The sequence below is a fragment of the Labeo rohita genome, chromosome 17 (assembly GCF_022985175.1).
Source record: "Labeo rohita strain BAU-BD-2019 chromosome 17, IGBB_LRoh.1.0, whole genome shotgun sequence".
NCBI lineage: Eukaryota > Metazoa > Chordata > Actinopteri > Cypriniformes > Cyprinidae > Labeo > Labeo rohita.
Genome location: NC_066885.1, coordinates 14,925,787 through 14,942,163, shown reverse-complemented (window position 1 = coordinate 14,942,163; position 16,377 = coordinate 14,925,787). Strand labels below are relative to the sequence as shown.

Sequence of the window (16,377 nt, the reverse complement as noted above, 5' to 3'; positions counted from 1 at the left end):
GGGAGTGGCCTCTGTCGGTGTGACGCCACAACGACGGGCATCTGAGAACGGCTCGATTTGAAAAAGGGGTATTATTTTTACAGATTAATTAAAAACCACTGCATGTATTTTTATCATTATAGGGTAGATTTGTACATACACTGCCAACACACATTAACGTTCAAACAACATGAAAAAGTGAACTTAACATCCGATGACCCCTTTAAGAACGCATTGACGTATCGTTAGGAAACTCGGTATGTGTCTTCGGCACCATGCCCTGACAGTACTCAAAAAGTTTGGGGGCAGCGCCTTTTCAAAAAAACCTACTTTTTTGAACTCCTTCTAGACCGTTGGTCTGATTTTCACCAAATTTGACCATCTTCAGACCATTCTGGCAAAAAGTTATGGATTTCGTGTCGATATATACGAAACGGTTTTTGTTTAGGGCATCAAGGAATTTGATGACCACGCCACATCAATTTGGTAACAGCACCACCTATTGGTCAGAAGTAATACACCATTCATTAAACATTAATAATAAAATTTCCAAAAATGCTAATAACTTCTGATTGCATTAGACTATTGTAATGAAACTGGTCTCAAAACATTCCTTGGGTCATGCCAACAACATACATACCAATTATACCATAGTTAGCCAAACTTCCTTTCTGCCATTTTGACTAATGTACAAAACCTACTTGTTCAAACTCCTCCTAGACCGTTGGTTCGATTTTCACCAAATTTGACTTTTTTCAGGTTTCTTTGACGAATAAAAAGTTCAGAAAAACGGCATTAATCTGAAACAGAAATTCTATTTAAATATTATGCTGAACTTTGGATCTTTCTATACATCAAAAATCCTTAAAAAAATTAACAACTGTTTTATATATTGATAATAATAATTAAAAAAAAATGTCTTTTGAACAGCAAATCAGCATCTTAGAATGATTTCTGAAGGATCATGTGACACTGAAGACTGGAGTAATGATGCTGAAAATTTAGCTTTGATTTTAAAATATATTTAAGTAGAAAACAGTTATTTTAAATAATATTTAAAATATTTCACAATATTACTGCTTTTGCTGTTTTTTATGCAGGCTTTGTAAGCAGAAGAGACTTCTTTAAAAAAAAAAAAACCTTAGTGTTCAAAAACTTTTGACTGGTAGTGTTAATTTAATACATTTTACCACGGTAACTTTTACCATATGACAGGACAAGCACAACCAGTAAAGAATAGCAGTGAAAGCTACTATTTGGCCAACATTTCCAAGGTCCTCATGTAAACATCCGCAAACATCAGCCTGCCAGTACAGTCTCATTGAAATGAGTCACTTTCCTGTTGCGCAAAGGAGAGGAGACGCCGCGCAACGCACCCCAAAACACAAACATGGTCAAACAAGTGGTAACAACAGTATGTTTTGTTCTTTTTCATTGCATTATAAGTTACTGGGCATTTATGTCTTCTTGCAGCATCCACTCATCCACAAAAACCATCATACCAGCGATCGCCAGGTATTTTGGCACCAAAGGTCGCTATGAAGAGGCTAACACGTACTTAATCGACGATATTTTGGCCATAAATAACTCCCTTGTGACGCTGCCTTCATCCAATTGCAGAGAAATTCATTTGACAGCTATAATCCGGCACGGAACGAGGTTCCCGACCACTAAAAATTTTCAGAAAATGCGCGAATTTTATAATTTCGTCGTGCGTGATGTGACCAGCAACAGTTTGTCAGAGATAAAGTCACAGTGGGCGATGTGGTACGGGGAAGATATGGACGGGCGACTGGTGGACAAGGGCCGTGCGGATCACAGGCATCTGGCGCAGAGACTCATCAAGTGGTTCCCTTCTTTGCTGACCCAGGACAATGTGCGTCACGGACGCGTGAAACTGATCACTAGTTCCAAGCACAGGTGTGTGAACAGTACCATCGCTTTCAGGGAGGGACTAATAAACGGACTCAGCATGGAAGGTAATGCATGAGGGCCCAGCCCTGCAGTTACCGCAAGCACTGAATCATCTGCATGCCTTACTGTTAAAATCACTGTTTTCCAAAATGAACATGTGCTTAATTTAGCTTAATGCTGCCTTCACGTTATGTCTTAATTACCGTAGGGCATGGAGTGAATGCAGCATTAGACTATAATCTGGGGTCTGCATACAAGATTTTTAAGAGCCAAAATGCCATGATTATAAACTGACAGTGTTTTATATTTTCTGTCTCACTAGATTCACTAGATGAGTTTAAACCAGTTGTGAACGACGCTTTGATGCGTTACTTTGACCAGTGCGAACGGTTCGTGAAAGAAGTGGAGAACAACAAGAGCGCCTTGGAGGAAGTGAAACATTTTAATGAAGGCCCTGAGATGAAAAGAGTAACGGAAAAAATGGCTGACAGGCTGGAAGTCCCATATGCGAGCATTACCGATGGTCAGTGATGGCTTACTATGATCATGACCTTGATACACAATCACATATGCTGAAATAAAGCAGTAACCAAAATATTACTGTTCAGTTTAGAAGTACGATCATAATTTGTTTACTCTGTGTTGGTTTTGTTTTATGGAAAGCGCTGTTGTATCATCACCAAATTTCAGAATATGTTTGGTAAATTCAGTTCCCTCTAAAGTTTATGCTCTTGCACCCACAACCACAAAACCTTGCTCATCAGTATATTACTACACAAACTTCCTTCTCGATTGCTTGTCAGACTGATAAACATGAGAACATAAAGATGAGAATCTAAGACAGAAAGATAATATGCCCCATAGGTTAAATTATAGAGCCATGGAAAAAAGTTTGCATTTCAGCATACAGACACACATTCATTTAGATTTTTTCAAAAAGAATGTTGAATTCTAGCACCTTTTCTGTTTGAGTCGTTGAAATATGCATCTTAATGAGGTTGAAATACTATTTCCAATCCTTCTGCTATTTTTTTAAAACTTTGAATTAAATAGTGGGATAATATCCATATCATTTCAGGTTTTTTTGGTAAAATAGATGAAAGTTTCTATATGAAATAGTGTAGAAGAATTCTATAGTGGACAGGTTGCTCGTCTTTTTCTCTGGAGAACAGAATTAAGATGAGATCAGTTGGGAATGAGAACCACAAAAGCGAGAAATCCATTCCACAGTTCACAAAGCTGGATTTACTTACTCAAAGTTTAGAGGTCAGGGCTGCTCACTTGATCTGCTGCTGTCAGCAGTTGTATATCTATGCACAAACAGGGAGTGAGAGATTGTGAGAGAGGGAAAGAATATTGCATATTGTAGCTACTGCAGTCTTTAGTATGACCATGAGATGGCAGTGTTGATTTTTTTATTTTATTCCATTTTTATTTTATTATTATTATTATTATTATTTTGCCGCAAGAGCAGAGTGAAATATCAGATTTCCATGTACACAAACACGTTTTCATCAAATATCTAGATTTTACAAAGAAATCTGAAAAAGAACGAAAGTCTAATGGGTTAGCTAATGACTTATAACTTAATGACTCAATAACTAATTGTCCTAGTATTTATTTTGCTTCACAGATTCAGTGGAAGGAGCTTTCTTCCTGTGTGCGTATGAGTTTACTATCCGTGCGCTGAACTCACCCTGGTGCCAGTTGTTTGACGAGGTCGATGCACAGGTACTGGAATAGAGCAGTTTTTCTGTTTGTCCATGGGAAATAGATAGATAGATAGATTGAAAACATATTTATACCCCTTCATTTTTTTTCACGTTTTGTTATGTTGCAGCCTTATGTTAAACTGATTTAAATTACTTGTTTATCATTCTACACTTCATACACCATAATGACAAAGCACAAAACAGACTTGTGACAACTTTTCAAATTTATTAGTCAAGTCAAGTCAAGTTGAGCTTTATTGTCATTCTGCTACATGTGTGGACATATAGTGGAACGAGATGTCGTATCTCGCAGGACCACGGTGCTACATACTAGTTAAACATAATGTAAACATACAACAGTACAAGCAGGCCCGGTTCCAGAACCAAATCACTGAGGGTGCTTCTGAAAATTGTGAGGGTGCTCACAAAAAATATGCATGGAACTGTATGAAAACGGTACCACCAAATAGGACTGAGTAATATAAATCGTCTACACTAGTATCGTAATTGTAGTTTCAACAAATGCCATCTAACATCAAGAATACACTGTGAAGGTTATTACTGCATGCTCATCTAGGAGCAGTTCACATGTCGCGCCTAAAAACGCGTTCTTTCCAAAGCGCTAAGTTACGCTCCCATGGCGTCTGTCGTTACTAGGCAACCATGGCCTACGCTCTCCGTGAAGACAAGTTAGTTTCAGCAAATGATAAATGGCTTTCTAGCACTGCCCTGCTACAAAATGTATTTTAAAAATGTCTATCCCTGTACAGCTATGATCAGCTGTTTCACCGTCTTGGCTGAGTTTTCAATGTTGTTTCTATAAAGGATGAAGCTGATTGGTTGGTTCGTGTCACATGACCCGAGGTGCGCTTTTAACAATTCAGCTTGTGCATTTACAGTATTTTTTACAGAATTTGCAGCGTTAAAACTAGTACACGTTTAACATGATAGCAAGCAAGATATGGAATAAAAAAATGTCCCATTCCATGTATTAATTTTTGTCTAGTCTGCGTGTTCATTATTTAAAAATTAATACGCTATTAATAATTTTATCTGAGGGTGCTTTTGCTTTTGTTTGGGGGTGCTTAGCACCCTCAAGCACCCCCGTAGAACCGGGCCTGAGTACAAGTATAAGAAAAGCAATTATAGACCTATACAACAGTTAACCATCTGACTAAACATATACTATTAATACTATAGCTACAATAAATAGTTGACTACACATACAAAAACTGAGACTAAAAAAACTTTACATAAGTACTGTACATGAAGTTTTACAAAAGAGATATTTGTACATGAGATTGTGCAAAAAAGATAATTTGTGCATTAAATTGTGCAGAAGAGAGATTTTGAGGGAAGCAGCACATAGTGCAAAAAGATCACAAATACACATATATAATCCTATTGTGTCTTTGTAGCAGTGAGTGATTATAGAAAGTGTCTAATGTACAATAATGTACAGTGTTTTATTAAAAATAAAACACTGAAATAAGTCAGGGATGTGATTTTTCCGGATTAATCCGGAATTCCGGATTTTTCGACCTGAAAATGTGACCTATGTGAATCATGCAGATCTGTTAAAAAAAAAAAAAAAAAAAAAGGGGGGGGGGGCGATCTCACAGCCGTCACCATGGTAACCCGGGACGGAACCACAATCGCCGTCCCCGAGCAATAGGGCCACACCGGGCGACACGTCAGATGGCAAAGAGATGCATTTTTCCTTCCTTTCCAAGTATCAACAAGGACGTATTTGCGACCGTTCGCAAATGGCGGATGGCGAAGTATGATTGGTCAGATCACCTGTCAATCAAGCTCCCTGCTGCGCAGTGTAAGTTACCTCAGTCGCTCATTTCGGTTAATTTTCCCAGCCGACAACCGCAAATCATTGTCCGATTATTAACCGTTAACTGATAAGATGGTAAGTTAACACTTTTCAATAAGGTTCATTCAGCGCTGCCGCTCCCACCACGCGCATCACGCACTGTGCGTAGGGTACCGAGTGCTGAGGGGGCACCAAAAAATAGTCTAATGAAAAATCAATAATTATATTTTAATTATTATATTAAATATATAGCTCACTGAATCTGATGGCCGCAAATAGTTTCTCCCGGAATCTAGAGCGAGGGAGTGAGTGCGCCCGCGAGACAGAGACTGTGCTCCAAACCGCGTAGCGCGTGCATGACGAGAGAGAGCAAGAGACCGCGCGTGTGTGCCTCATGAAGCACATGTAAGACAAACTCTACATTATCCCGCTTATTACATGGCTACCTACAAAATAAATCAATAATTTGACACAAAATATTGATTTTAAAAGGAGTTTATTGATTTAAAAACGATTTATATTGCTTCCGCTAAAGAAAATAGTCCGTCTCACTTCTCGTTCTCAAGTAGAAGTACAGATACTTGTGTTAAAAAATACTCTGGTAAAAGTAGAAGTACTGATTTAACTTCTTTACTCAAGTAAAAGTAGCCATGCGAATGATAACCATTTTTTTTTATGCAAAGCTAACGTTACCTGGACCACACAAATGCTAGAGTGCAAGCTGAGAAACCTAAGTGGATATGGAAAAAGTTTCTTTATAAGCCATTGCCTACATTTTAAATGGATGTCTGCAAAATAGGCCTAAAACATCACATAGCCTATATGATTATTGTGACAGAGACTGGGACTCCAGGTTAATGAGATTCTGACTGAGTAGCAAGATATGAATTCAATCGTGAATTCAACTGTGATTCTGTGAGAATTGAATTCACAGACCCAGTTTCTCTTTTTTAATCTTCCCCTTAACATTTAAAGGAATCTACATGTAGACTATGTAGGCCTAATGATTTTTCCGCGAATGAATGCTGCCGAATCTGTCGAGTCGTCTTGTAGTGATAGGTCAAGTGCAACGTATATTCCCATTCAATATTTTATTATATTATGCGTCGCTTGTCGGACATAGCAACAGTAACTAAAGGGAACGAAAGGGAATGGTTTTCTATAGCCGCTAAAGAAAATACTGTTGTACCAGTACTGTAGTTACTACCCACAGAGTGTACAAAAATAAGTTAAAATATGTGTACAAAAATAAGTTAAAATTTATTTGTTGTTATAGAGAGAGGTGGTGATGGAGGGGGGTTGGTTGTCTTAGTATATTTTCCTGCTTTTTTGTCCTTAGCCAATCACATGCCTGATAAGTACATTGCATAAGTATTCATACCCTTAACTCAGTACTTAGCTGAAGCACCTTTACAGCCTTAAGTCTCTTTGTGTATGATGTGACCAGTTTTGCACATCAGCATTTGACAATTATCTAACATTCTTTATCTCACCTCCTCATCTCTCAAGCTCTGTCAGCTTGGATGGGGGCTGGCATTTTCATGTTTCTCCAGAAAGTATTGATTGGGTTCAAGCCCAGGCTGTGGCTGGGCAACTCAAGGACATTTACAGAGTTGTCTATAAGCCACTCTTGCAGTGTGCTTAGGGTCATTGTCCTGTTAGAAGGTGAACCTTCTGCCCAGCCAGATTTTCATCAAGGCTATATCAATATTTTGGTGCACTGAGCTTTTCTTCTACTTTGATGAGTCCCTCAGTCCCTGCTGCTGAAAAACAGCCCCACAGCATGAGGCTGCTACCAGCAAACTTTGCTGTTGGGATGCTACTGTGCAGATGATGAGCAGTGTCTGGTTTCCTTCATATATGATGCTTGGAATTGAGGTTCATCAGTTCAGGAAAACTTGTTTCTCACAATCTGAGAGTTCTTTAGGTGCTTTGTAGTAAATATCAGTGTGTGTTCATGTATCTTCACTGAGGAGAGGATTGAGTATGGCCACACTGCCATAAAGACCGGATTGGTGGTGTGTTGCAGTTGGTGTATGTCCTTCTGTAAGTTTCTCCCATCTGCATATATGATCATGGAGATCAACTAGAGTGACCATCAGCTTCTTGGTCACCAGTCTAACCAAGGCCTTACTCCATCAATTGCACAGTTTGGCCAGGAGGCCAGATCTAGAAAGAAACCTAGTTGTTCCAAACTTCTTCCATTATGAAGAATGGAGGACACATGCTTCTGTGAACCTTCAGTGCAGAAGATTTTTATTTTTTTTTGCAGAAAACAACCTCATATGGCCTCTTGGGCAGGCCTTGGCCATTCAAAGTGGCCAAAGTGCCTAGACCTTCTGCTGTCAGTCTGAAGGTCTGGCTACGCAAGACTAGGGGTACAAATATTTTTGCACTATATATACACACACACACAGAGGCACTTTTTACTACTTTTATTAAGCAAGAATGTATTAAAAAGTAACAGTAAACACTTTTACATTTATACCAAAAATCCTATTTCAAATGAATGCTTTTGAACTTTCTATTAATCTCAGTTTCCACAAAAATATTAAGGAGCACAACGGTTTTCAATATTGATAATAATAAGACAAGTTTCTTGCGCAACAAATTGTCATATTAGAATGATTTCTGAGAATCATGTGACACTGAAGACTAGAGTAATGATGTTGAAAATTCAGCTTTTCGTCACAGGAAAAAAATAAATTTTTATAATATGTTAAAATAAAAAATAGAAATTGTTATAATACTTCACAGTATTAACAAATAAATCAGCCCCGATATGCATAATAGACTACATAAAACAAACAAACCAAAAAAACATCTTAAAAATCTTACCAATCCCGAACTTTTCTACAGTAGTTTATGTTTTAAGCTAAAACAGCAAATATATTTCTGAATGTTAATGTGTACTAGTGAGAAATTAAATGCAAATTCATTGCAGTAGTTTTTTTTTTTAAACTCTCCCATGATCTCTACTTTGAGCTCTACAGACAGTTGTTTTGACTTCAGGACTTGGTTTTTGCTGTGATATGGATTTTCAGCTGTTAGACCTTTTATTGAGAGGTGTGTGGCTTTCCAAATCATAATCATTCAAATGAATTTACCACAGGTTAACTCTACTCAGAGTGTAGTAACATCTACAAGCAATATGAATGCTCCTGAGCTAGTGTCCCAGAGAAGGGTATGAATACTTATGCAATGAAATAATTTCAGTTTTTATTTCTAATAAATTTGCAAAGTTGTTACAAATCTGTTTTGTATGTTGTCATTATGGTGTATGGAGTGTAGATTGATGTGAAAAAAAAGTAATTTAAAGCAGTTTAACATAAGGCTGAAAAAAATGAAGGGGTGTGATAGTCTCAGTGTCAGACATCACACCCATGAAACGTTGGCTGAATGTCTGATGCACATGGCACACAAAAGTGGAAACACTTCAGAAGTTTTGAAGTCATCACTGGATTGTCTAAATTATACAGGATTTCCAGAAAATGTGTGTGATGTGTTCTTTAACGTTCCACCTGGAAACAAAGATGCTGTGATGTCAAACCCCCTCATAGAAGAATAAAGCCATTGTGTTTACAACTGTGACGATGAGTGCTTATCAGGATCAACTAAAAAACTGGATTTTCAAAAGTATGTGAAATATTTAAAGTTTGCAGTTTGAATCTTTAAAATATTTTCAAGAGTTTTACACACCAGTCTGTTATTGTGGGGACATTACCATGCCCCTAAACATGACGCAGCACAAAACGAAATTGGTTGCTTTACCTCATGTGGCCTATTGAGGCCTTGGCCATTCAAAGCTGCCAAGGTTCCCAGACCTTCTGCTATCATTCTGAAGGTCTGACTAAGTGAGACTAGGGGTATGAATACTTTTGCAAGGCACTGTATATATATATACTTTATTTTTTGTTTTTTACAGAAATGAACACTTTTATTAATCAAGAATGTATCAAAAGTTAACAGTAACGACTTCTACATTTGTACCAAAAATCCTATTTCAAATGAATGCTTTTGAACTTTCTATTAATCATAGTTTCCACAAAAATATATCACTGGTGTGAAATCAAATGCATCTGTAGATGTTAAAAAGCACTGTGTTGTGTCTCTTCAGGTGATGGAGTATTCTAGTGACCTGAAACAGTACTGGAAGCGAAGCTACGGACATGATATCAACAGCAAGTCCAGCTGCATCCTCTTCCATGACCTTTTTCATCGTCTTGACCAAGCTGTAGCCCAGATCAAGTAAGAGCACTGTGCTGTCTCCTTTATCTTATAAAATGCATACCTTTTACTTTTGTGTCACAATGGGCTTGAGGGAAAAAAAAACACCTCAAAGTTTTATTCCCACCAAAACAGACGGCGGAAAAATTAAGAGTCTAGTACCTGCTTTCACAGCAGTATCAGTTATTATGGCTGAGAAGTAAATGAATAAGTTCAGCAGGTACAGACTTTAGCTAGTGGAGTCTTAGTTTAGCTGTGAGGGTGTCGAGGGAACATCCGTTTCACCCTTTGTCTTTGTTTAGTCTTTTAACTAAGAAACCAAATCCCAGGAGCAAAAGCGAGAGTTAGTTGAAAATGTCTTTATTACCTACTTTTCAAGGGAATTTTAGGAACAAATTCAGCTGATGTTATATGAGATGTATGAATGAAATCACAGTAGAAATCTTTTCTAATCATGCTCACCAAGGCTGCATGTGTTTGACAAAAATACAGTAAAAACAATAATGTGAAGTATTATTGCAATTCAAAAGAACTGTTTTTTTAATTTTAATATATTAAAAAATGTAATTTTTTCTCTGTTGGCAAAGCTTCATTTTCAGCAGCCACTACTCCAGTCTTCATTGTCACATGATCATTCAGAAATCATTCTAATATGTTGAATTTGGTGCTCAAGAAACATTTCTTATTATTATCAAAACAGTTGTGCTGGTATACATGTAGAAACAATCATACATTCTTAAAAATAAAGGTTCTTTATTGGCATCAATGGTTCCAAGAAGAAACTTAAACATCAATGGAAACTTTCAAATGCAGAAAAGGTTCTTTGTAGTCGAAAAAGGTTCTTTAGATTTTTAAAGTGTTCTTCAAAATGGCTTAAGAACTGTTCACTGAAAGGTTCTAATGGGAACCAAAACATGGTCTCGCAGCAAAAACACCCCTTTTGGAGCCTCAGAAAGTTTAAAAGAATAGCATTTATTTGAAATGGAAATCTTATTAACCTCAGTTTTTTGAGTGGTAGTGTTTGACATGAGACACATGCTTTGGTCTGTCAACCTCTTTTAGATAAAGAAAAATGACAGTAAATGTGGACATTGTGTGATCAAATAAGTGTTTGAGATGAGAAGAAAGAAAAAATACAACCTATATAACCAGAGAAGGCTAAGACAATATTTGCTTGATCATTATCTGTCACTCTGATATCAGGCATTACACAAGGCCATCGAAGGGCATTGACTTTGACTTTGGTTACCTGCCCATTGTTTGATCCATTTCTGCCTACTACTGAACATTAAACCTTATAGCAAACGTGGTCAATCCCAAATATTATGTGTGAATGCAGCCAGAAAGATAGAGTGTTTTTCTAACCAGTAATATCTTTATTTGAGAGCAGTCGCTCATGCATAAAAGTGTTTTTTTGTTAAATTTATAGTCTAACTAGCGTCACACCACAAATACGGCCCACTGCCCACTTGACACACAGAGCCCCAGCACGCCACATTACACAGAATACACAGCTTCTGAACCGGAACTACAGTAATATAATTCTCTTGTGTAATAATCAGCAATCCTTCTATTCATTATTCTCTTGGGTTTGTTAAACATCCTTTTCTGTGTTTGAACGTCATACTGAAAGTTAAGCAAACCTAGGTGTGGGGGAGATGTGTGTGTGTCGTAAAACTAGATGGTTGAGGGTATCCACAAATAAGTATACGTGTCCTTGTATTTACATGTATACATTTAGCCATTCTTTGGGAGTCAAACCTGTCTGAGAATAATCATTTGCTCTTTTACTTTATAAATATCATTTGTAATTATTGAGATACTTTCGCCATAATTCAGAATGTATGACTTACTGTACCTTCTAGTCATAATATCATATCTTATAAACCTTTTAGAGGTTAAAAGCTTGTAGCCACTGTTTGGTTTCCCAGACAGAAAAAAGAGCAGCTTGAACATTGTGCTTAACTTCTCCTTTCGTGATTGACGGATGAAAAATGGCATACAGATTTAGAACAGCATGACGATGAGTAAATGTTGGAAATTTCAAATGAGGTAATTTAGTCAACTATTCCTCTAGCCATTTCCAGAAATCCAAACAAACAGGTTTTGCATTCACTTCTTGATGCTTCTTGATGCTTTTTTTAACCATTCCGTTCATTATGAATAAGCAAATATTAAAGTATAGCATCAGAAGAGATGCAAATAAGACAAATATACTCCATTAGACTGGCTAAATTCTTGGCTATGAAATTCACTCAGGTCCTGTCTAGTAACTCTGATCATCAGTCATGATGATCAGTCATTTTAAGATGTGTTTTAATGCAAAAAAAGTGGTTGCAGGTAGTTTAGTTGTCACCATGTTTGATAAGATTAGCATCTATCATTGTCCATGGTACCAGTTATTTAAAAACTCACTGCTTGATGTCAAAATGATGTTGCAATATTAGATCAGGTGAGTATATTCTACAACTGTTCATTTTTGACTAAACATGCCCTTGTGAGACATCCTGTATGTAACAAACAAACAAAATCTCAGCCTTGGCATCTACAAGTATTACTTCACAGTTTGTGAAGTGTGATTTAAACTTTTTGGGCAGTGGAATCAATCAAATTACATTTACTTCAGCGTCATGTTTGTAAACTGCTGTGTCATGCACAAGTTGCAAGATGTGAGCACAAGAGTCAAACATGTCTGTCCAGTTTATATTTAAGTAGTGTAAATTTTTAATAATATGACTTTGTATTGACATTACCACCAAAAAGTTTTTGGTTATTTAGCATTCATCAGCTTTTAATTGGCTTTGCCAAATGTTTATGAAGTAATAACTTTAATAATAACCATAATTCACATAGTCTACACATTCAGAAAACCACGCACAAGGCCCATTTATGATGTGTGTTTTATGAATCATTATATAGCAGGTAGTGCGTATTGCTGTTTTTCTTCTGAGGATGTTCAATTTTAGTGGTGAGCTCCCTGTTCACAATCCCTTTGTGTTTGTTTCATTGTTCTCAGTGTAAGCACATTGATGTGCATATATGTATATATTTTATGTATATATTTAATGTATATATTTTATTATAATCTTTTTTTTTTCTTTTTAAAGATTACCTTTAGTCATGTTCAAAGGTTATGGATGACTCCTTCACAATCAGTCGTGGCAAACAGAAGAAAGGGAGAAATCTAGTACCTAGACAACGTGACTCATGTCATCTGTCAAAAAAAAATTCCAAATTACAAGTTGTAATTCAAGTCTTTTGGGCTTTGTAATGAAAGGCCAAGTGCAATGTGAGAAAACTGTAATTAAACTTTAAGGAAATGACATCAGAGCTATTTATGGTAGATTATGTAAACTATTATATTGCATTTCTTTAGTGGCCCTTATATAAGGTTGCAAATCAATCTGACGCTTTTAGATTTTGTGTTGTCTGAATTTGACCCACCATACTCTTCAGTTTAATATATATATATATATATATATACACAGACACACACAGTGTTGGGGGTAACGCCAGTTACGTAATCAGATTACTTTTTTCAAGTAACTAGTAAAGTAACGCATTACTTTTTATTTAACAAGATATATTTTTCAAATAACGTTTTTTGCTTTGTTTTTCCATTTATTGATTGACAAGTCTCCTGCCCCATGTTGAGAGAAATTGGGAATAAGTGCAGAGGCGTTGTGTGTGCTGTGTAAACATGATAGCTCTAGAATAAATGTGAACATGCATTTATCTCACAAAATAAACATTCAGTATTTCTCAAAATGAATAAAAACAGAGAAATGCAAATTCAGAATATGACGCAAACCTGCAATAATTAAATGTTAAATAACACAAATATCCTTTATGCATTTAATGCCATTTTATTAACCAGTGTCTTTGCTGCTGACCTTCGATGATCCAATTCAACCATACTTATAAGCAAAAATGATGTTAGCGTTACGCTAACTAACATTTATGCTTATTTTTTTTTATTGCTGAAGAGTGTTGAACTAACTTCCTCCTACAGTTCCACTGTACAGATGTGATTTTACTTTTTCTTCAGCCTGAGGCTTATTCATTTCACGTTTTGTTGTGAAAGGGCTTTTACGTTTGCTAAATATAATATTTCTTTATATTAAAAACAAACAAGCAAGCCCTACCCAGATTTAAAAAATATTGTGAAAGTAATGCAAAAGTATCGTGACCTATTATTTTCCATTAAAAGTAACTAGTTGTAGTTGCTAGCTGTAATTAGTTACTTTTTAGGGAGTAATGCAATACTGTGATTCATTACTTTTAAAAGTAATTTTCCCCAACACTGTATATATACAGTTGACATCAAAAGTTTACATCCCCCTTTCAGAATCTGCAAAATGATAATTATTTTCCCAAAATAAGAGGGATCATACAAAATGTATGGTATTGTTTATTTAGTACTGACCTGAAAAAGATATTTCACATAAAAGATGTTTACGTACAGTATAGTCCACAAGAGAAAATAATAGGTGAATTTATAAAAAATGACCCGGGTCAAAAGTTTACATCCCCTTGATTCTTAATACTGTGTTGTTACCTGAGTGATCCACAGCTGTGTTTTTTGTTTAGTGATAGTTGTTCATGAGTCCCTTGTTTATCCTAAACAGTTAAACTGCCTGCTGTTCTTCAGAAAAATCCTTAACTTTTGAGTTAACTTTTAAGTTAACTTTTGAAAAGAATGGAGAGGTGTACATTTTTCTTATTTTGCCTAAATATCATATTTTTTTTCATTCCTTTTGGAGCATCAGTGAGTGTTTAAACCTTCTGTAATAGTTGCATATGAATCCCTCAGTTGTCCTCAGTGTGAAAAGATGGATCTCAAAACCATACAGTCATTGCTGGAAAGGGTTTAAATACTCAAAAATGCTGAAAACCCAAAGAATTTGTAGGAACAACTATCACTAAACAAAACAACAAAGCTGTGGATCATTCAGGTAACAATGTAAACTTTTAAACAGGGTCATGTTTACAAATTCAACTATTATTTTCTTGTGGACTATATGTAAACATCATTTATGTGAAATATCTTATTCAGGTCAGTACTAAAAAAAAATATCATGCATTTTGTATGATTCCTCTTATTTTGGTAAAATTATTAACATTTTGCAGATTCTGAAAGGGGGATGTAAACCTTTTACCTCAACTGTATGTATGTTCAAAACTTAATAGTTAAATACAGTATATACTGTTTATGTATGAGGACTAATAATATTTATTGTTTACTGTTTTTATATGATTCTTTTCTGCTTTTGCTGAATGGAATCCAATTACACTCAATTTATCCCAATATTTTTTACCAGAATACAGGGGGTCAAGGTGTTCTAGCTTTTCCCTGTTTAATTCTGTATTATTGTTTGTGTTCTCTCTCTCTCAGCTTTAATGGTACTGTTTCCGAGGCTGTAACAGTGCAGGTTGGCCATGCTGAGACACTGTTACCCCTCCTCACCCTGCTGGAAATGTTCAAGGATGACACCCCTCTCAGCTCAACTAACTTTGCAAACCAGCAAAACAGAATATTTAGAAGTGGGAACATTGTGCCGTATACTGCCAACCTGCTGGTAGTGCTGTATCAGTGCCCTGAAGGCATTAGAATGGGTGTGCGACTCAATGAGAAATCTTTGACCCTGCCTGGACTCACCGAACCAGTCCCATTGTATGAAGATGTGAAGAATCGCTACCGTGCTCTGCTGGAGGGCTGCGACCAAGAGACTGTGTGTAAAATGAACAATTCATGAACATAAAAGTACAACACAAGGCCTGCAAACTGAGATTTGCAGAAACAAGTAAACAGAATGAAATAGGTTACACAATATTTTACTGCTGATAGAACAGTAAATGAAAGAAGAAGTATATATTTTTTATATATATATATATAAATATATCCAAATTTAAACCCGCAGTATTACTTTCTAATATGATGGACCAGTAAGAGAGCTAAAATTCCAAAGCTGACAAATCAGCTATGACCAAACATCCATCCAAATATCTTGATTATGGGCACACCGGTTTGTAGTGCAAACAGTGTTACCGTTTACTGCACCTTGTTATACATTATATGCATTATATTATCTCCAATGCATATATTTATGTATGTATGTATATGTAAATACATTCCAGTTACACTTTATTTTAAGGTGTCCTTTTTACAGTATAATTACATTTAAGTATTGAGTAATATTAATTAAATACATGAATTTACTGTATGGTTAGGTTTAGGATTATGGTTGGCTTAGGGTTACTTGCATGTAATTATGCATAATTAATTCTTATTATATTAGTAAGTATATGTAACGTGTAACAAGGACACCTTAAAATAATGTGTTACCAACATTTCTAATTAAGCAGATTGAATTTCCATGCAGTTTTACAAAATGAATGAAGGTTAATAAAATGTAGACTACAGTATTATATGGTGAAAGTGAATATGTTAGAAATGTCTAGACTATAATTACCTTGTGAATGCAATTGCTTGTTAAAGATTACTTTTTTTTTTTTTTTTTTTAATCTGTTAATCAGGAAGGACTGGAAATGTTATTTGTTGTATGATTTGTCAGTACAATAAACTGGACCTTGGGAGCAAACGTGTGTCCAAGTTTAAAGTTTCTTATGATAGAGAAGAAATGGCATTTTATTTTTCATATAAGCCTGTAATACAAAAAAAGGTTTTGTTTAAAGAGTATTTTAGGTAGTTGACGAGCGTTT

General features: G+C 35.9%; 1 protein-coding gene across 1 annotated transcript; it reads left to right on the top strand.

The window, feature by feature from the left end:
- Nucleotides 1–1,281: 1,281 nt before the first annotated feature.
- Nucleotides 1,282–16,250, top strand: minpp1a (multiple inositol-polyphosphate phosphatase 1a). Its single transcript, XM_051133426.1, has 5 exons — nucleotides 1,282–1,958; nucleotides 2,216–2,416; nucleotides 3,527–3,624; nucleotides 9,545–9,675; nucleotides 15,050–16,250. The coding sequence occupies exons 1-5, from the start codon at nucleotides 1,370–1,372 to the stop codon at nucleotides 15,408–15,410; spliced, it is 1,380 nt and encodes a 459-aa protein (XP_050989383.1). The 5' UTR covers nucleotides 1,282–1,369; the 3' UTR covers nucleotides 15,411–16,250.
- The last annotated feature ends 127 nt before the right edge of the window (nucleotides 16,251–16,377 follow it).